General features: G+C 42.4%; 1 protein-coding gene across 1 annotated transcript; it reads right to left on the bottom strand.

Annotated features, from left to right (window-relative positions):
• Positions 1 to 2,178: 2,178 nt before the first annotated feature.
• LOC138962985 (uncharacterized) lies at positions 2,179 to 22,191 on the bottom strand. Its single transcript, XM_070334957.1, has 13 exons — positions 21,894 to 22,191; positions 17,855 to 17,990; positions 17,141 to 17,300; positions 15,872 to 16,042; positions 14,705 to 14,796; positions 12,809 to 13,032; positions 9,964 to 10,214; positions 9,259 to 9,490; positions 7,793 to 7,882; positions 6,750 to 6,964; positions 6,063 to 6,263; positions 2,900 to 3,071; positions 2,179 to 2,348 (listed from the first exon to the last, which is right to left on the bottom strand). Exons 1-13 carry the CDS (start codon positions 22,099 to 22,101, stop codon positions 2,233 to 2,235), a joined length of 2,268 nt encoding a protein of 755 aa, XP_070191058.1. The 5' UTR covers positions 22,102 to 22,191; the 3' UTR covers positions 2,179 to 2,232.
• Positions 22,192 to 22,820: the final 629 nt, after the last annotated feature.

Here is a 22,820-nt window from a genome sequence, read left to right on the forward strand (position 1 = left end):
GGAATCGAGACGAGGGTGGTGGTGTATGTGTGTGTGTGTGTGTGCATGTGTATGTGTGTGTGTGTGTGTGTGTGTGTGTGTGTGTGTGTATGTGTGTGTGTGTGTGTGTGTGTGTACGGTGTGTGTGTGTGTGTGTGTGTGTGTGTGTGTGTGTGTGTGTGTGTGTGTGTGTGTGCCCGCGCGCGTGTAGAGCAATTCTTAAAAAACTACTGGTCCGATTTACATGAAACTTTACGTGAGAGTTCCTGGGTATGATATCCCTAGACATGTTTTTTTCACTTTTTTGATAAATGTCTTGATGACGTCATATCCGGCTTTTTACAAAAGTTCCGGCCGCACTGTCACGCCCTAATTATTCACCCCAAATTATTAGAAATTTTGGTTAAGCAATCCTCGACAATGTCCGGACTATGGGATTGCATGTTAGAGTGGTAGTTTAAAATTAATTATTGAGTTTGGTCATTAACAATCTGAAAATGTTAGTTAAAATTAATTTTTAGAAATCGATTAAAAATAATCTCATCTTATTCTTTATTACTTTCTAAGTCCTAAAACATATAGATATGTTATATTTATATTAAAAACAAGCTCAGAAAATTAAGAATATAAAAATTCTTATTAAAATTAAAAGTTCAGAAATCGATTTTAAATAATAACTTCTAATTCTGTATCATTTCCTGGTTCCCAAAACATAGATATGTTATGTTTGGATTAAAAACAAGTTCATAAAGTTAGAAAGAATAGAGAAAAGTGCTTTGTACGTAGATGCTCGCCTGTCTACAATAAACGCACTTCCTGTAAATTACAGACATGTTGAAATATTGTTAAATGGTAGCGAAAACCTTACTCTTTGCACCAACAAGCTTATTTTTGAAAGTGTCCAATCGTTTATTCATGAATCTGGTCGTTTTTGTTGATTTGACTCAGTACCCATACTCATGCCAACAACCCTTATTTTATATGCATTTTTCAAATATGTATTTAGCGAGCTACTGCTACAGGATTATGGTTTGTAATGTACTATATGTATATTCTTTTTTGTATGCGCTTACCACCTTCATCTTTTATATGTACCTACCGTTCTTTCCTCCCACCTCCACCCTCCCCCCTCTTCCTCCTGGTAGCTTTTTACATTTAGTCAAGTTTTGTTATTTTTCTGAGCTTGTGTGTGTGTGTGTGTGTGTGTGTGTGTGTGTGTGTGTGTGTGTGTGTGTGTGTGTGTGTGTGTGTGCGTGTGTGTTTTCATGTGTGTGTGTACACATATATATATATGTGTGTGTGTGTGTATATGTATGTGTGTGTGTGTGTGCGTGTGTGTGTGCATGCGTGTGTGTGTGCGTGCGTGTGCGTGTGTGTGTGTGTGTGTGTGTGTGTGTGTGTGTGTGTGTGTGTGCGTGTGTGTTTTCATGTGTGTCTGTACGTTTTGAACGTTAAGCTTGTCAATCAAACAACATTTTAATCACCGAAAAAAACGTGAGAATTGACACTTTTATTGTGCATAACCACATACAACTGTACACGCTTTACTTCTTTCCTGGCACATGCATGCCACATGTGCACTAAACACACCAGACTAAGCTTCTTGGCAAAACAGGGTTATTGATTCATTCAATCCAAATAACTCATTATAACAATAAGAATTTGTTATAGACCTTGCCCTACTTTGTTGTGTTCTGATTCCTTCTATGACAGAATGAGGTCTGGTGAATAACACAAAATCATGTACGCACAACTGAAGTAAATTTAAGAAAACAGTACGTCATACCAAACAACACAATAAGATAACATATGAAACGAGAAGTGAAACAATAATTAACACGCCTTTTCCACTCCCTAAGTACTCTAAACATAGTATGAGTTATAAACGGAGTAAGAAAGACAAAGCTGCATTAAAACTGTTACTAATTGTCGTCACAGTTAATTTGAAGGATCTTAATCCAAGGGTGGATCCACGGGGGGTGCACAGGGTGGACGTGTACCCTCTTTCCAGCGTAAAATATGTTTTGTACTTTGGAATTTGTTAAGATGATTCCTTGGCAATTTCTAAGCTCAGATGGCACACGATAACAATGACAGTCTCGGGTGTGCTTCGCGCCAACGATTTACACTTTTGAATTTTAGGTGCACCCCCCCCTCCCCCTCCCTCCCCCCCCCCCACCCACCCACCCACCCATCCACCCATCAAAGTAACTAATCCGCCACTGTGAATCTGTTATTATTATATGTCATCCGTCAGTAGCGCCCCAAGTACTTAGTCCCAGTGATGGAGAAAGAGCTGCTGAGAATGTTCCCTGGTACGCGACGTTTAGGACTGGGCTGTTGTCCTCCCACATTGATTTCCATCGCTCCTGTTAAACAGTAAGTGTTTAGCGTCCAGTATTATAAAGACTGTCCATCAAAAGTACTGATACAGGCACGAAGACACAGACTCAAAACAAGGACGCATACATTCACGCACGCACGCACGCACGCACGCACGCACGCACGCACGCACGCACGCACGCACGCACGCACACACACACGCACACACACCCACACACACTTTCTTTCTGTATTTCTTTATTTGGTGTTTAACGTCGTTTTCAACCGTTCAAGGTTATATCGCGCACGCACACACACACACACACACACACACACACACACACACACACACACATACACACACACGCACACACACACACACACACACACACACACACACACACACCAACAGAGACAGAGAGAGAGAGAGAGAAAGAGATAGAGAGAGAGAGAGAGAGCATGGAAGAGACAGACAGGCAGACTGACAGTCACAGAGAGATAATGAGAAAAACTCAGAAAGACAGAAAGAGAGATAGAGCAAAGGCAGTTGTGTCTTTACGTAAAACTCAAATATTCAACGTCAGATTCATATACCTACCAGGTTTGATGAACCATCCGTCGTTCATCCACAGTGCCATGATTTTGGGATCCACCTCAAACGGAATCTGAAGCTGTTGACCCGCCATCACAGTCACACGGCTGAACCAGGCCAGCTGGATCTTGGGGGCCGGAAGTGACGCATCTTCCCATCGGATATACACTTGAATCACCTGCAATTACAATTTATTTTGGATAAAGAAAACATGAAATAATTGTTGGTCAGTATTTCATTTGTTCCTTTTGGCTTGTATTCGTACTTATTTGACATTTGTCTGCACAACCTTGTGAAACACAGGGATTAGTTATATGTGTGTTCAGAAGGGAGGGTGGGGATGGGGGGTACTGTGGGGGTTGGAAAGGGGAGGGGGGGCAAGGGAGAAAACTGGACTGGATGGTTGATAAATTAGAAAATAAAAAAGTGGGTTAGACCTCATGTTACTTTCCACAACATCTAAGGATGACAGTAATCCATTTCCTTAACAAAGTATTTTAATTGATTACTTGACTTTTAGGAAGAGACCATAGCAGCCACAAATGGTTACATAGCAACCACAAACGGTTACATAGCAACCACAAACGGTTACATAGCAACCACAAACGGTTACATAGCAACCACAAACGGTCCAAACCACAGCAATGCTACCTATCAATATACCGCACAACGTGTACAGGAGTTACACACAAAATACTCTCTTCTATACTTAGATGTCTAAAGGATGGGGACAGACTGATTGTTGTCCGTCCGCCTGTCTGTGTGTCTGTCTGTCTGTGTGTCTGTCTGTAACCGTCTCGGTCGCGCGCTCTCTCGCTCTCTCTCTCTCTCTCTCTCTCTCTCTCTCTCTCTCTCTCTCTCTCTCTCTCTCTCTCTCTCTCTCTCTCTCTCTCTCTCTCTTGAAAACCCAGAGGGTTAAGCATCAATTGAAATCAAAATGGTTTGATTAAGAGTTGCAAGAGGCAGCGGATTATCGCGATATTTTGAAAAAAAAGAGGGCTGGAAAATGAGTACAGAGATCAGAGAAACAAAGTTACATCTATGAAGCGATGGAAAAAGATAAAGTATTTTCAGGAACTTACATCATCAAAAAAAAATTCTGAGTCAATGTGGAAGGCAATAAATGAATTAACAAATAAACAATCAACATCCACATGCTCTGTCGTTAAAGACATATCCTCCGAGGAACTGAATAAAAAAAATTTCTAACGTAACTGAGAAAGTCGTTCCCGAAGACAAAAGTCATTTAAATGATTTGAAGATTCTGACAGACTTTTGTGAATCTAAAAATATAATGTCGCAATTAAACATTCCATTTATTACTGTAACAGAAGTATGTAATGCACTCATGCACCGCAAGCAAACAGGAACCCGTGGAATTGATGGTCTGGACGGGAAGATTCTTAAATTAGCAGCCCCTGTATTTGCTGATTCTTTAACTTACCTGTATAATCTCTGTATAGACAAGTGTTATTTTCCAGTTGTGTTAAAGCAGGCTAAAGTTATTCCACTTTTTAAGTCAGGGGCTAAAACAGAACCCTCCAATTACAGGCCAATATCTATTTTATCGGTTTTATCAAAGCCGTTGGAACAACATATTAACAAGTTTATTATGTCACATTTTAACGAAAATGCTTTATTTCACCCAAATGAGTCGGGGTTCAGAACTCATCATTCATGCCACACAGCACTTGTTTCTCTAGTTGATCAGTGGTTGAGCAAGGTTAACGAAGATAAATTATGTGCTGCTCTCTTCGTTGACTTTGCTAAAGCATTTGATGTGATTCATCATGACCTACTTCTTAGGAAACTCGCACTATACGGCCTTGGGAATGATACAACATCGTTAATCAAGTCTTTTCTTTCTGATCGAGTACAAGCTGTGTGCACCAACGGCTCTATGTCTAGCATGCAGTCGGTAGGTTACGGCATTCCTCAGGGATCTGTACTCGGCCCTCTTCTCTTCACCATTTACATTAATGACCTTCCTCTACACATAAGCAGTAACTGTGAACTCTTAGCTGATGATACCACTATTCACACTTCCTACTCAAATGTGAAGGTATTGTCAAAACAACTTCAAGAAAGTGTTAACGAGCTTTTAGCGTGGACCGAATTAAACCACATGGCTCTTAATCCAGACAAAACAAAAAGCATGCTTATTACCACCAGACAAAAACGCCAAAAGTTAAAATCTAAACTTTCACCTTTAATGATTGATAATCACATTGTTTAAAAAGTTAATAAACAGAAAGTTCTAGGTGTTATTCTTGATAACGATTTATCGTGGACTGATCACGTTACAGGAGTATGTAACGTACTTTCCAAGACTTTCCTTTTTACTTGTTGTCCAGAATAAAACACTTCTTGAACAGGCATGGCAGGCAACTTTTCTTCAAAGCTCACATTCAATCAATCATTGATTATGCATCAACACTATGGGATTGTGCGAGTGTAAAAACTCTGAAACCTTTATTTAGTTTACATAAAAGAACAATCAAAGTTATTCTATTACAAGTCTCGGTTTCCAACGAAGACTATAAACGTTTAAACATCCTTCCTCCTAAATCAAGACTCATGTACAATAAAGGCGTTTTGATGCATAAACTCATAATTGGAAGAGCGCCTGCGCCTCTTTCTTCTCAATTCAGTTCCCACAATTTAAGAGACCCAACAAAAATGTATGCTCCTCGGCCTCGTATAGATCTTTTTAAGTCCAGCCTACTCTTTTCGGGGACTAATCTTTGGAATTCGCTTCCAAGCGGTCTCAGACATTCCGTCAATGCCAAGACTTTTAAAGACAGATATTTCTCGTTCCTTATACATGGCACATTTCGTTCTCACTTTGCCTGAACATGTTTATATTGTTGATGCCTTATTTTTACCTTTTACATGTTTCAGTAGATACATGTACCTAATTAATTTCATAACATGACTTATGTAACGATGCTACACATTGTTATTATTTGCAACGTAGTTGTTCCCTTGATTCCTCAGTTCACGGTTCTCTCTCTCTCTCTCTCTCTCTCTCTCTCTCTCTCTCTCTCTCTCTCTCTCTCTCTCTCTCTCTCTCTCTCTCTCTCTCTCTCTCTCTCTCTCTCTCTCTATCTCTCTCTCTCTTATTTTTACAGAATCAGATTAAAATGAATGAAGAAAATAAAATCTGTACCTCATCAGCAGTCAAAGAACCAGTGTTCTGCACTGTCACAGATCCAGAGAGAGTGTCACCAGCCTTGATGGTGGACTGGTGGGAGAAATCAGAGTATACGAAAGTAGTGTAGGACAGCCCGTAGCCAAACGGGTAGAGCGGTTCTCCTTCAAAGTAGCGGTATGTCCTGCCCTGCATCGAGTAGTTCACCATGGGAGGAAGCTAAAACAGGCAAAACGACATTGGCGTTATCATATAGGAAATTGTTGTACGAGGGTGCTTGTGGAAAAACTGATAAAAAATACTACTCATCGCGACTAAACACTTTCTCTTTATCCTGTTTTCGCAGGCATGCAGTATTTGTCAAAGGCCAAAGTTATGAAAACATCAAGTAACCCTTGTCGACGCTTACAATAAAATCCATGCTCAGTTTCTACTTCAATCAAATACTGGTATATTGCAACTTCAATGTTTCAAAATGGATGAGTTTTGTTTCTAATGACCATTCTCAATGAATAAATAGATAATCCAAAGTAAAAAAAATCCAAAATCAGAAATCACTTTAAATGTATTACTTCTCTTGTATGCTATAACTTAATTACTGAGAATTATTAACAGGGTTTCATTCTCTTTCACCAAGAACAGATATAAAGAGAAACGAGATCTCCTGCAATTAGAAGAGAGAAGTGTTGTGCTTGATACTCTCACCTGTGAAGCCAACATCGGCCATGTGTAGGGAAGTCTCCCAGCAGGCACCGCGCCTTTGACGTCATTGATCAGGACGTGACGTAGCGCATCTCCAGTGACAGTAGCAGGAAAGAAACATTCCAAGATGGCGGACACACGTGGATCCTGGTCGGCGAAGGAGATGTTGACAGGACCGGCGTTGAAGAGAATCAACACGAGAGGAGTGGAGGAAGGATCTTCACGAGAACAATGTCAACACACATATTATTAGTGATCATCAGAAATGATTGAGGTCATTTTCCGTCAGTTCTCAGTAGTCACAAGTCACGTGGCTACTGATCACTTCCTCTGCGCATATTGAATGAAAACACTTTTTTTAACTATTTTTTTTACCTTTAAGTCAAAACATGCAACCACTGAAAGAAAAAAAATTACAAAAGAAACTCTTGGCTAGTTAAGATTTCGGCTACTTATTTTTTACAGATGCTATCATACATAGCATATCACAGTTGTGCAAATTGAAAGTGTGCGTGCAACCAGATTACTTGAAGAAATACTGTTGTTGGATAAAGCCATACGTATGTATCACTGGGTACATTGCTGATTTTTTTGGTAAAAGACGAACAACGAAACAAGAGCTTAACATACGAACTCCGGATATAACTCGGTCCGTTTTATAGGGGTTGGGAAAGAGTGAATACTAATTCTTTGAATAAGGCAAACTTTCTACACGCGCTCCTTGTCCGCGTTTTTCAGTGACACCCCCAGTGACTGGCCCGTAATGTCACGTGGAAAAGTTTGACTCGGCAATGGCAAGAGTATTCATTCTTTCACTCTTCCATAACCAATACAAACTCGACCGAGTTATTTCATGAGTTCGTATGTTAAGCGCTTAATTGTTTCTTGGGTCGCATCTTGCTAGAAAATAAGTCATGGACGTAGAGATTGATACGTATGGCTTTATCCAAACAGAGTTATTGTCAAACTTCGTCTATTTACAGCGGTATCCAATATTCAAACTATAGATTGAATAAAAACACCAAACGTTTGTCACTGGAGCTCACTGTTGTTAATGACGTCCAGCAGAATCTGCTTCTGGTGACCAGGAAGCTCAACGTCCGGTCTGTCGTGTGCTTCCTTTTCCACGGCCTGGCCTGGAGATGTTCACAATTAGCTAATCAATTTCAACTTCAAACTAATTCAGAGCAAACACTTTTGGCAGGTGACTGGTTCTCTTCTCGAAAAAACACACAATTATTCTTTCTTTACTTTATTTGGTGTTTAACGTCGTTTTCAACCATTCAAGGTTATATCGCGACGGACACAATTATTCATATTTTTACCTTCATATAAAAATCAATAATCAATCCCCCCCAACTTTTTTTTAAACCGTGTGTCAAACAACTGGCTCTTTTGTTGTAAAAAGCACAATCATGTTACAAATTGAAGCCTCCTTGACAAAGAAAACAAAAGTCAGAGCTAACTTTTTTGAAAATAAAAATCCGAATTCCATTATTGTTAATTCACTTCTCCTTGTTAAAAATCACACTGAACATACTAGATATCAAATAGATTTGCAACCATTTACAATAATGTGTCAGTGCATGCGAGGTTGGTAAGCGTGAAAACAAGATACGTGATGATGTCATTTAGTTTTCCTTATTTGTGACCCTCCACCACGAAATGAGTCGCATGTCACCTTTGCATGATTTTCATATTTGTACATTGTCCTGAAGAGTTTTTTATGCTCTATCCAGTGGTGAAAACCGTTTTTAGAAAAGAGCGCAAGCTACGCTACGCAGAAATGAAGCCCTCCCAACAAGCCATAAATACTCAAGGCCACTGAAAAGGGTTCTGAACAGCCCACTTGTTTAATCTCTCTCGGCCTCTACCCCCCCCCCCCCCCTAACTTGAAGTCAGACAGAATGGATTCTTATCTCTACAGTACACCAATAACACGCACAGTTCACTGGTGGGTATAGACACTCCACTTATTTATCTGCTTGCCTTGCAATTATATGTGACCCTCCACCACGGAATGAGTCGCATGTCACCTTTGCATGATTTTCATATTTGTACATTTTCCTAAAGAGTTTTTTTATGCTCTATCCAGTGGTGAAAACTGTTTTATAAAAGAGCGAAGTTATAAGCCTGTGACTAAGGTGACCCTCACACTGTTACCAGACACTCCCCGGGCTTATATTAAGCCTAGCGCAGAACCGCGCGAGGTGACATGCGACTCATTTCGTGGTGGAGGGTCACATTTAGTTCTCTGGAGCTTAATATAAACATTATTTTCACTTGGTATGAGGAGAGATGTAACTTATACATCTGCTTGCTTATGGGCAGAATATACCTGCGCAGTGTCAGCGGCACAGACGACGCACGGCTTATTATTTATGCCGCGATAGGGATTATGACCAATACTTGGCCTGTTTTCCTTTCATGCAAGGTGTAGCGGGCTGGGATAAGCTGCAGTGCGTCGTCGGTCCTGCTGAAGTTACATAATTATGTGAGCGGAGCCCCTTACCAGTTCCGAGGAATACGAAGTTAATATCAGTGTTGTTGATTGTTTCAATGACAGACTGAGAATCGTATGCAGTGTATCGGACACACTCGGTGTCAAAACAGCCTGGCGCCAACTGAAACTTCTCTGCCAGAGGTAGGAGTCCTGTGAATGGTGTGACGATCTGATTCAGCGGTACACGAGGCGCGTAGTCTCCCATTAGTTCCGATGCATTGGTGGCAAACGGCCCAACAAACTGTATAGATAGCAACAGAGGAAGACAGAATAATCTTCTCTTTTTTTTAATCAGAGTAATAGTAAATGGTACTTGTAACTTTAAGAAAAAAGATTGAATCGTATAACAGTTTAACCTTTTGTTTCTTCATTGAAGACAGTAAAGCCTGTCTATTACAACTGCCTAAAGGCCCAGGCTACCACACGAGAAAACCCACTTGGAAGAATTACGAAAATAACATTGCTGGGTTTGAAAGGGTTGTGAAAGAAGGAATGCCCTTGATTTTTACTCGGACAAACATTGGAGGGGCCAATCACTAGCGAGGGGTGTGTCGGAAACACGAGAACCGGAGCACGGGTATCTATTTAACAGAGGAAAAAGCAAGGGTACTCAGAACTTATAAAAACCTGCCGGAGTTATTTCCGAAAATCGTTTACTGCACGAATTTTCAACAGCTACCGTATACGTCGACAACAACCGAATAAAAAGCTCACTCCATAAGTCCGAAATCGTGTCTGCTTCAAAGGTAGAACCCCATTGTTCTTGAGCAGGACGAAGGATTTCATGGCTGCCTCCAAAGCCAAGGCTTTGTGTTCAGGAGTCAACACGTCCGCCGAGCTCAGTTTGCTGTAGGGGTTCATTTCCGGTGGGTCAAACTCGCCCAGCCTCATTCTGGTGTAAAACAATGGCCGTACACGCTCCTTTACTGTGTCCTCTGTGACCTTGCCTTCTGTCACTGCTTGTACTTTAGGACACGCAAAATAAAGTCACGCACCGCAGAGAAACGTTTCACTCCACACCCACCACCCATAAACAAAACAAAGAAAGAAACAAACAAACAAACACACACACACACAAAACAAAACAAACAAACACGCAAACAAACACACTCACAAAAACAAAACAACAAGTTGGTAGATCAAGCTCAGGAACTTTTTCATCCGTTTCTGTGGTAAGAGCTTTTGAATTTTTTTTAATTGTTTTTTGAAGTTTGAATTTTAAGAGCTTTTGCATTTTTTTAATTGATTTTTGAATTTTGGAACGTTGGCAGTCTCTTTGTTTTCTGATTTGTGGTAAGAGCTTTAAAGAGCGACCACGCCAACTTTGTTTACTGTCTTTCAATTTGACCTGTAGCCCCTTTAACGTTCCCACACCAAGTCTTCTAAGAGTTTGCCTTCTTTCGCCGCTTGCACTGCAAACCGACACATCATGTTTTTACCTTACAACATACAGTTTGTGAGCAGGGCGGGGATGTAGGTCAGTCGGTAGCGCGCTGGATTTGTATCCTGTTGGCCGCTGTCAGCGTGAGTTCGTCCCCACGTTCGGCGAGAGATTTATTTCTCAGAGTCAACTTTGTGTGCAGACTCTCCTCGGTGTCCGAACACCCCCGTGTGTACACGCAAGCACAAGACCAAGTGCGCACGGAAAAGATCCTGTAATCTATGTCAGAGTTCGGTGGGTTATAGAAACACGAAAATACCCAGCATGCTTCCTCCAAAAGCGGCGTATGACTGCCTAAATGGCGGGGTAAAAACGGTCTTATTCCCCCCTCTGCTTCTTTACCTCTGTAAACTTGTAGGGGTAGTTATTTTTCGATAATGACCCAGCAACCAAACAAATAACGACCCAGCAACAGCCTGAATCCTCGATAGTGCAATGGGTTGAGAAGCTGTTCTGTTTCGGTACTACTTTTTGCGACTGAAAAGTTCCGAACGCTCTAATGTACGAAGTATACATCTCTGGAGCAAACAATACAAACATACCGCATTTAAATTAACAACTACAGGCCTGAACACATGAATCTCCATATAAAATCCATGAGTTCGGTTGTTTTCTGAATCTAGATCTGCCGTGCTCAAACGTTCATCACAAGCAATTTCCCGCAAGGCAAGTAACTCATACTAGCGACAAGAGTAGTTCCCCTTCTTTTCACTCAGTTTCTTCGACAACAGACTGCAATCCGACGGTCAGTTTTCAACAATATTTCATTTAATAAACAGATCACACGCAACCAAATGCACACATCTCATTATTTTCCCCAGAAAACTGAACTTCATACAGTTTTTAACGTTGGAACACGGGTGCAAAAGTTCGTCTGCTAGTCCCATTTGACGAAAGAACATTATCCTAAGCGATACCAAAACATATACAGAACACACAATATCTGCCTTTGCCGCCACATCTGTGTACTTGATTTTAGTCCAAAATAGGAAAACTGACAAAAAGTGTTAACAGAATGGAATGATTTGCACGGAACTATACAACCGCGCATTAATCAATCGCCTGCGCAGGTTGACTGGTTGAGTGAATAGGATTCGATCAAACTTTCGCACAAAAACTCCTCTTTTCTTTGAATAACTGAAGAAAGGAGGAATAAAGAGGTTACACACCTCGTCTCAGTGATTATAAAAAATAATGGTCTCAGTTCGCGGTCATGAAAAAGCTCGCTAAAGCTCGCATTTTTCATGATCCGCTAACTTCGACCATTATTTTTAATAATCACTGAGACTCGGCATGTAACCTCTACATACACGTAAAAGCCGTGGGAGTTTCAGCCCATGAACGAAAAAAAAAAAAAAAAAAAAAGTTTGTGAGCCTGAGAAGATAGCAGTTTAGTTGTACTCATACTTTAATTACTCTGTGTAAGGAAATACACAGATCCAATAGTAACCGTTGGAAAACCCAAGAGAATTATTACCTTTAAAAACAATTTTGGTAGGTAATTTTGAGATAAGAAGCTGCTGTGCTCCGGTACGTTTGCGTTTAAAAGCTTTTCATGCGCCGATTATAAAGCTAGATGTGGTTTTTACTTACGGTAAACAACACTATCCTTAAAAATTACGGCCAGTCTGAAGGGTAAACTGTGCACATTAAAACGCTAGATCCATCTAAGTTATTCAAAAAGTGAAAACAAAATCAAAAATCAAAACACGAAACACAAAACAAACGACTTAACGAAATGAACATTACAAAACAACACAAATAAATAAAGAAACAAACAAAAATCATCCAAAAAACACAACCACCAACAACAACATCAACAATCCAGCAAACAAATATCAAATAAATTGAAATCTCGTATGTCTGACAGAAGATGTTTGGAAATAACTCTGTCGAATTTGTATGGGTTGTAACAGAGTGAATACTCTTGCTTTTATTGAGTCAAATTTTCCCACGTGACATTTTAAGCCAACCACTAGCGAGAGGTCTGCCTGAAACACGTGGACAAAGAGCACGTGTAGAAAACTAAAAGCAAGAGTAGTCAATCTTTCACTGCCCATACAAACCCGACAGAGTAACTCTGTAGTTCGTCTATTCTTCCTGACTGAAATGCCTTACCCAAAGACATAAAGGTCCCATTGTCACGATTGGTGAGCTCCAGGTTGCAGCCTGCGTTGACAGAGCCCGCCGCGGTGTCGACGCTGTTGTTGTAGTAGTGATGGGCTCTCATTATGTTCTCTATTGCACCACCATCGCTGACGACGTAGCCTTTGAAGCCCCACTCTCCTCGTGTGATGTCTGTCAGCAGTTTCTTGTTGGCGCAGGACGGGATACCGTTGATGCTTCGGCACATTCAAAGACAATGTATATGTTCCTCACTTCTAAGTCTTTCAGTATAATTGCAATAATATTACCTATTTTTGTATAACATAGAAGGCAGATTTCATTCACTGAAATGTAGGACAATGAATACACTGTAAATAATACAATATGTAGGTCGTATCGCACAGGATCAGAAGAATGGTGATTCAAAAATAGCATTCGCAAAAGAATAGGGTGCTGCTGTCGTAAGCAAAAAAAGTCAATTGAAAGAAAACAAAATTCTCATTCATTCGGAATTCCGCAAGCGAACAAATCATAACAATTTGGATTGTCGTTGTACCAAGATAAAAACCCTTGCACAGACCATATCGGGTGTCTAAATGGCACAGTTGTTTGTTTGTTTGTTTGTTTGTTTGTTTGTTTGCTTAACGCCAGCCGACCACGAAGAGCCATATCAGGGCGGTGCTGATTTGACATATAACGTGCGCCACACACAAGACAGAAGTCGCAGCACAGGCTTCATGTCTCACCCACTCACATTATTCTGACACCGGACCAACCAGTCCTAGCATTAACCCCATAATGCCAGACGCCAGGCGGAGCAGCCACTAGATTGCCAATTTTAAAGTCTTAGGTATGACCCGGCCGGGGTTCGAACCCACGACCTCCCGATCACGGGGCGGACGCCTTACCACTAGGCCAACCGTGGCACAGATGTGACTTTCAAAGAACACGGACGTCTTTCAAACACAATGTGGAGGTCACCAGAGGGTATAAACTATAAACTACACACCAAGTTTTAAAGCTCGGTTAAAAAGAAAACGTCTTAAAAAACAAATACTTTCATTTCTATCACACAACGTAATAGACCTTGCTGGGACTCTGAACTTTGACAGGGATCTGAAGTTAATCATTTAGCTTAATTATAATCTCTAGTTAAAAAGAGCTCTAAGTTTCTATAAGCTCTAAGTTTCTATAAGTTTCAAAGCTCTAGTTAAAAAGAAAACGTCTTAAAAAACAAATACTTTCATTTCTATTACACAACGTAATAGACCTTGCTGGGACTCTGAACTTTGACAGGGATCTGAAGTTAATCATTTAGCTTAATTATAATCTCTAGTTAAAAAGAGCTCTAAGTTTCTATAAGCTCTAAGTTTCTATAAGTTTCAAAGCTCTAGTTAAAAAGAAAACGTCTTAAAAAACAAATACTTTCATTTCTATTACACAACGTAATAGACCTTGCTGGGACTCTGAACTTTGACAGGGATCTGAAGTTAATCCTTTAGCTTGATTATATGTGTTTCTTTAAGGTAACACAAAGCGGGGAAATAGCTCAGTCGGTAGCGGCGCTGGCTTCAAAACCAGTTGTCGATATTGGCGTGGGCTCGAACGAGGGATTTATTTCCCAGAACCAACTTTATGCAGACTCTCCTCGGTGTCCGAACACCCCTGTGTGCATGCATGCGCACGATAAAGAACCCAAGTTCATAGCGAAAGTCTCAGCTTGGAATCATAAATACACGCATGCAGGAAAACAAACAAAAAAAATGGGTAGCGCCGTATACTGTATGGCAGCTCGCTTTCCCCAGGTAGGAAGCAGCCCGAATATCCCCGAGGATAACCTCACAGGACTATATAAATCGTATCCCCTTATCCCCTTATAAGCTTTGGTTGCACGGGCTTAATTCTCACCTGTTATAGCTACACATCAGACTGTATGTGCCGGCTTGCACACACGATCGGAATGCTGGTAGGTGAGTCATCCTCCAGTCTCTGTCGGACACCTAGAGGAGTGACAGATAAGATGTTTCATTAAGTGATCGACAAGAAGAAGATGTTTCATTATATATGACACAATATGTATAATTCCGTGCACAATTAGAAGCACTAGCAATAGCAATATATAGATTTAGCCAAATGTCAGCTTCGTCGTAACACTGAATGATTCTCAAAACTTTCGCTCTTCTTTCAGAATGTGACTTCACTTCCACTGGGCTATGTTAGGAGTTGTGCGCAAGGTTGCAGTACGTCCAACGAATCTGTACTTATTTTGCTACCATGGTTCTGGGAGATTTTGTAAACACTAAATGAGCACTCTTATGCTTTTCATTACAAAAAGGACAAATTAAAAACAAGATATAGCGGGTTTGCGCAAACATTGTTGTAAATGTGTCCTTCTTGTCGATGCCTGAAACATGTAATTTGTTTGTTTAACATCTTGCCTTAATTGCGCTCAGCAAATAACGAGTGACCCAATAATGACTTGTCTGTGACCAAGCTTATATGAACAATTTTGATAGCAAAGGTGTGAGGATGTATCATCCAGGTCTTGCTGATAATTCGAAGTGAATTTTTCACCAGTTAAGCTTTTTGTTTTTTGAAAATAGCCAACCAAACAGACTGTTTCCGACATTTGCCATCATCATTGGAAATTTTTCGGAAGTACACAAGCAGGGCAGGACCTGAGGGGGTGGCGGCGGTGTGTTTCTGGGTTCCTGAAGCCCCCCCACCCCCCCTCTCCAACACTCAACCGGCAAATGTACTTTTTTTTCTCATGGAGAGACCCAAAATACCCCTCTTACATGCTAAATTTCGACAGTCAACCCTTGTACAGTCAGCAAATAGCCAGCCCCTGTACCCATACCTCATTTTGAAAGCCTCCCCCACCCACCAACCACTCATCCAATAGGTCTGGCCCTAACACGTACAGTTTGAATTGCCAACGATCTGAAATCGACAATAATTTATGGACGTCAAAAACGATGCAAATAATCAATGAGTTAGTAAGAGGACGACCGTACAAACAACACTTCAAATACTACCGGTATAAGCGCCTGCCGTGTATTAGACCTCACAGACCTCAGCATTGAAGGAGGATCTGCTGACAGGGATGTTTTCAGGACCGCCGTGAACATCAAAGTGTTTACATCCACCGCTGGCACGGACGTAGCGCGTGTCGTTGCCTTGGAGACCTTGGATGAAGGCTCTGGCGTACACACCTGTTAGGTAAGGATCCTCTCCGTATGTCTCCTGAATGTCACATATAAAATGTCAAAATTAATTTAAAATACTGTGAGTGACGTTCAGAAAATGTGATCAATGATTCACAGATTTACTGCCTGCATCTAGTGACAACAGTGCGGACGTGTGTGTAACAGATCAAAAGCCGTTTGGGTGAGTAATGATATGATTTAGGAAGACACGATTGTTTTGCCTTTATCTTTGTTGGTTGTTCGTATCTACCTTTTAACGTTACTTTCCGCTTATGTTTCATGCATTTTGTCAGCGAGGAAGTTTTGGGATAACTCGAGAAAATTCCTTATTGTTTGATAGGACATGCTTTTGTGCTTAGACACATTGTAAAAACCGCTTTTGTAAACTTTGTTGAAATGCTGCTAGACTAGTATGGAACGGAGGTTTTGTGTAGAAAACATTTTCAAATGTTAAACGTGTTAAGTGGATTGACGTAAAAGACCTCGGTTATTCTGCCATAAGTGCAGATGGCTGATACCACCTAAACACACATACACTTGTGTATCTCATCAAACGCCGTGAGGGCGTAAATACTCGAATTATCATATAACCCATCTTAATATTTAGCCTGTAGGACATTAAGCATTCTCTCTTTCCAAGCACCGTCACTGCAGCGGAGTTGCTGCGTTTCTTAGAAGGTGTGTGTCGCCTTGAGTGGCTCGTCGCCACGTGGAGATCCGTCAAGTTGTCGCTGGACAATCCTCGAAGTTTTGGTCTACTCATCTTTGGACGGTCGTATGCCATTATTCCTTCTCTCGTCGCATGGACGACGTTGTTCGACGCTAAGCCTCGCACGAGGCGTAAACCTCGGCGCTGCATCGGGGAACCTTCCAAACTATCTGACGGTTACCTAACCGGTACATCTGTGTTGTTCTTGCTTACCACGTTCACAGCCCTTGATCGATTTGTGCATTGTATTTTGATTAGTATTTGCGTGTGAGAGTGTGTTTGGGCCAGGCGAGTGAGTTAGGAATGGTTTGTTAGAGAATTTGTGAATGAATTTAGTGTATGATAATTCCTGTTTGCATAGGTCTGCACCTAGCGGGAATGGTGGTATGCTTCCGTCAGCATGTGTGCGTGACACACTCTACTCACCTGGTTCCTGCCCCACCTGGAGTCCCTCATGATGTTGATGACGGGAGAGAAGCATGAGGCACCGGCGTGGAAGGCGTACGTATTTTGTTTGTTGAAGTCATTGTGTATTCCTCTCACCTCTGTACCTGTTGCCTCCGCCACACGAAAAACCACGTCAGGGCTGCAATAAGCAGTTAGAAGCAAACGTGAATCATATCATAGACGCACAGAGGCATGGATGCAGACACAGAAAACCATAGACTAGCAGGCAGACAGACAGACAGGCAGACAGGCACACACACACACACACACACACACACACACACACACACACACACACATACACACACACACACTCTCACACACATACACACACGCACACACGCAATCACGCACGTATGCACAAGTTAAAACAAACATAAACGTAGGAAAACACACAAACGTTTACCAGCGCGAGACGGACCGCGCACCAATGCCTGAGTTCCAAAGAGACGAGATTTACAATGACAGTACCTTTAGTGTACGTAGTTGGAACTGGAACTTCCGCGGCTAGCTGCATGCACCTGGCTTACCCTTGAAAAGGTTCTTGCTTAACGGGATAAACATGTACTCATTACAGAGCCTTGTATTTAATGTTCTGTATTGTTTTTTGCATCGTTGCTATTTCATCTTCCTTATTACATTTTTAACAATTCTCTTGTTAAAATACTCTTGGCCAAAAGTGATATGTTGTACCTGAACGCAGCAGCCAGGCCAAGTGCTTGAGGGAAAGCGGTGGCATTTGCAGGTGCCGAGACATCACCCCTCAGACACTCTGTCGCCCACTCGTAGGGTTTGATTCCAAGTTTGGGAATGGCTGGAGCTGGTCCGCCTGTGCAATACGATCAAACCAAGATAGATTCAGGACTCGTTTCGTCGCAAGACCAAGTGCGCACGGAAAAGATCCTGTAACCCATGTAAGAGTTCTGTGGGTTATAGACACACGAACATGCCCAGACTGCTCCCCCCAAAAGAGGCGAATGGCTGTCTGATTTGCGGGATAAAAACGGTCATACGCACACAAGATCGTGGGGGTTTCAGCCCATGAACAAAGAAGAAGAAGAAGATTCAGGACCGTTCCAGATATTCAACGTGTCCGTGTCATGTGTTAAGGATCGCCCATGACACACCCACCACCCTCGCCCCCCACCCATCCTACCTCCCCACCCCACCCCACCCCCACTCCCACTCCCTACTCCCCCTACTCCCCCTCCGTTCTTGCACTGTCCCTACTCCCACAGTTATGTCGCTCGGACTTATCGTCTTTTGGCCAATTTGTCGAAACGGCAATACAAAGTTTGGCATATTGATGGAAGTTTTAAGCAGTCCGAAATGAAGACAGCAATGTTGGCAATTTGAAAGGAGTTTCGGCGTTTTGATGACTGCCAACACCAAAACGGGATTAGTGTAAGTATAAGGATAAGGTAGCATATAGTCCAGTGAGGTAATCCTCATGGAAGTTCGGGCTGCTTTCCCAAAGGGGAAAGCGAGCTGCTCCATACAGTACGGCGCTACCAAAGTTTTCTTCTCTTTTTTCATGGGACACAGCTCAAGCGATTTCCTGCCCCAAAAAAAGCCATATTCCCCCGTGTAAATGAAAAACAAACGTCAATCCACAAAAAAAGGAGAAAGCGACCAACCCTACTTTTCTTTGGCCTTGTCATCGGAAGCTTACAAAACTTTTTTTTAAATTATTATTAAAGGTGGTCGTCCACATTTGTTTTTGAGCGAACGAAACGCACGGTATCACACCGGTGACACTGTGACGGTTCCCCTACGCTTTGTGTTCGGTGCCCTGACCCTTTGTGTTCGGTTCCCACTCGGTTCCCACACGCCAAAATTCGCGGACAAAACATCCATTTATGGTAGTATTACACAATGTTGCTCTCTGAGAATGGTCTTGTTAGATCTGTGAGTGTTTACACTACATGCCTAGGTGCTGTTGGATTGAAGGTTTTTGATATTTTAGCCGTTATTAGGTAGAATGCCTTCCACTTTACTGCAAAACTGCATAATTCGTAGCATCGGCAAGAAATATCCTACCAAAAAGCGTAGGGGAACCGTCACAGTGTCACCGGTGTGGGTATTTGAGAGGAGTTTTGCCCTCGGCAATTTCCAAAAGGATATCCTACTACTCTGGAATACTACCATGAATTTTCTAACGGCTACCCTGGCTTCGTCCTTCTTGATCTTAAGGGGGCTGTATTAATGATAATTGTAGGTTATAGACTCAACATTTTGATGGTCAAATGTCGATTTCTGTACACAATTATTGGCTACTGCAATGTACTACATCCAGATCCAGATCCAGATCCAAAAAATGCCTGCTTGGAACTGTCCGTGGTCCAGCAAACAGTTCAACATGTCTGTAGCAGACAGCCCAAGTTTCAAGATTGTAGGGCCATCCAAACAGCCGTAATAATAAAAACAACAAAAGTAGTCAGTGAAATTGGCTGTGTTCGGTCCCCCCACACTTTTGTGACGTAGGCGTGACGGTTCCCATAATTCATTGTGTCGGTCCCCACTTTCTGTGTCGGACCCCACTTTCGACCTAGTTCTCTGTGACGGACCCCACAACCAGCCTATTTTGTGTCGGTCCCCACACCTTCTTGGATTTATGACTTGCCGGTTACTTGTATCATTGTATTCATTGAATCTAATTGTCTCGGAGTTATTTTTCAGCAAAAACCGGCAAGGCAGCACCTTTTGTGATACCAAGTAAGTCAGATGACATCAGTAGGCCCTATGTGTGTGTGTGTGTGTGTGTGTGTGTGTGAGAGAGAGAGAGAGAGAGAGAGAGAGAGAGAGAGAGAGAGAGAGAGAGAGAGAGAGAGAGAGAGAGAGAGAGAGAGAGAGAGAGTTGTGTTTCCGTACCCGCGACAGCGTTTTTCCAGCGGCGCGACGAAAATCAAGCACATAGAAAATGACCAGGAGTGTTTCCACACGCGCGACGCGTTAGCGGCGCGACAAGCGGCAAGCGACGCGATTTTTTTGAAAGGGTCCTGGAGCGATTTTTTCGCGTTGTCGCGCGGCAACGCGGGAGTTTACAGATTTTACCGCATGTTTAAAACGCAAGTACGGAAACACGTCACGCGTTTGCGCGCGTTTTCTTTTGTCGCTGCCGCTGTCGCGGGTACGGAAACAGAACTTACCGCGAGTACGACACTACCGCGAGTACGACACTACCGCGAGTATAACACTACCGCGTGTCACACTACCGCGAGTATAACATTACCGCGTGTCATTTTATGACTTCCATGGCTGAAGGCAAAGGTTGAAATGTTTCCTTGAAATATAAAACAAAAAGGCCTGGTCTGTTCTCTGAACACTAATTCAATGTTTGTCATGCTAACCAAGAACTCAAAACGATCAGAACACACTATCAGAATACATATAGAATGGGTTGCTTCCAATCAAAGTTAGAACACAAACTCACAAGAAGTAAGTTTGCATGCGTTCTCTCTACGGTTATGGTACTCGCGGTTGTGGTACGCGCGGTAGTGTGACACGCGGCAGTGTTATACTCGCGGTAGTGTCGTACTCGCGGTAGTGTGACACGCGGTAGTGTTACACGCGGTAGTGTCGTACTCGCGGTAGTGTGACACGCGGTAGTGACGCTCGCGGTAGTGTCGCATAACCGGAGTGATCTGGAAAGGTGTCAATCTCTCTCTCTCTCTCACTCTCTCTCTCTCTCTCTCTCTCTCTCTCTCTCTCTCTCTCTCTCTCTCTCTCTCTCTCTCACACACACACACACACACACACACACACACACACATAGGCCTACTGATGTCATCTGACTTACTTGGTATCACAAAAGGTGCTGCCTTGCCGGTTTTTGCTGAAAAATAACTCCGAGACAATTAGATTCAATGAATACAATGATACAAGTAACCGGCAAGTCATAAATCCAAGAAGGTGTGGGGACCGACACAAAATAGGCTGGTTGTGGGGTCCGTCACAGAGAAATTAGGTCGAAAGTGGGGTCCGACACAGAAAGTGGGGACCGACACAATGAATTATGGGAACCGTCACGCCTACGTCACAAAAGTGTGGGGGGACCGAACACAGCCAATTTCACTGACTACTTTTGCTGTTTTTATTATTACGGCTGTTTGGATGGCCCTACAATCTTGAAACTTGGGCTGTCTGCTACAGACATGTTGAACTGTTTGCTGGACCACGGACAGTTCCAAGCAGGCATTTTTTGGTAGGATATTTCTTGCCGATGCTACGAATTATGCAGTTTTGCAGTAAAGTGGAAGGCATTCTACCTAATAACGGCTAAAATATCAAAAACCTTCAATCCAACAGCACCTAGGCATGTAGTGTAAACACTCACAGATCTAACAAGACCATTCTCAGAGAGCAACATTGCGTAATACTACCATAAATGGATGTTTTGTCCGCGAATTTTGGCGTGTGGGAACCGAGTGGGAACCGAACACAAAGGGTCAGGGCACCGAACACAAAGCGTAGGGGAACCGTCACAGTGTCACCGGTGTGGGTATTTGAGAGGAGTTTTGCCCTCGGCATTTTCCAAAAGGATATCCTACTACTCTGGAATACTATCATGAATTTTCTAACGGCTACCCTGGCTTCGTCCTTCTTGATCTTAGGGGGCTGTATTAATGATAAGTGTAGGTTATAGACTCAACATTTTAATGGTCAAATGTCGATTTCTGTACACAAATGTAGACAAAGACCTTTAAACTACCTTGTCAACAAAGACGCTCACCCTTGTTATTCTTCCCCCCGCCGTGCGCCATCTGTCCTTGCATCTCCTCCAGGGTCAGTCTCTTGACGATGTCATCCACCCTCACGTCCCAGGGTAGGGACACGTTACGGAACGGGTAGTCACTCACATCACCAGTCAAACTCCAAGCTACGGCTAAGACGAAGAAAAAGAAAGCAACAAAGCATGACGAATTCAACCAACTCGCCATGTTGATCGCAACTTTTCTCTGCAAACTGTGCCGTCTGTATATCTTATGCCAAATGTAATCGTATTGATGATATTTGAACTTTCCTCTCGGACAGAAGAATGCAAAACATTGGCCTTGAGATGGAGCTTGATATGATTTTTTGACCCGAACATTTGTTATCAAACAATTGCACACGATCTCCACTGTATTTTATTCGAGACAGTTTTGACCTTGAAAGATAACGATGTAGGCCTAATGAGCAGATTTGTAATCAATACAATGACATGGCCCTACGAGTTAGTGTGTTTTCCATGTTTACACACACACACATACACATACACACACACACACGCACACAGACACACACACACACACACACACACGCACGCACGCACGCACGCAAACACACACACACACACACACACACACACACACACACACACACAAAGTTGTCTGCACTTGTTCGACCTCCTTACGAACTAATTATAGTGCAAATACGTGTTTTTTCCCCGGTTATCTCAAAATATTGAGTGAACGTTGCACCGTCATAGATAGCGGAAAGCATACTGTGTATACAATGAATAGAACAAAAACCTGTTTTCCGGTGTGTGTGTGTGTGTGTATGTGTGTGTGTGTGTGTGTGCGTGCGTGCGTGTGTGTGTGTGTGTGTGCGTTTGTGTGTGTGTGTGTGTGTGCGTGCGTGTGTGTGTATGTGTATGTGTGTGTGCGTTTGTGTGTGT

Source organism: Littorina saxatilis, linkage group LG3, assembly GCF_037325665.1.
Source record: "Littorina saxatilis isolate snail1 linkage group LG3, US_GU_Lsax_2.0, whole genome shotgun sequence".
NCBI classification, from domain to species: Eukaryota; Metazoa; Mollusca; class Gastropoda; order Littorinimorpha; family Littorinidae; genus Littorina; species Littorina saxatilis.

Coding starts and splice junctions, on each gene's coding strand:
- LOC138962985 (XM_070334957.1), bottom strand. CDS start 22,101: ATGGCGAGTTGGTTGAATTCGTCATGCTTTGTTGCTTTCTTTTTCTTC. Junction 17,301..17,854: donor GGCCTGGCTGCTGCGTTCAG/GTACAACATATC, acceptor TGCTTATTGCAG/CCCTGACGTGGTTTTTCGTG. Junction 6,965..7,792: donor GCTGGACGTCATTAACAACA/GTGAGCTCCAGT, acceptor GTTCTCGTGAAG/ATCCTTCCTCCACTCCTCTC.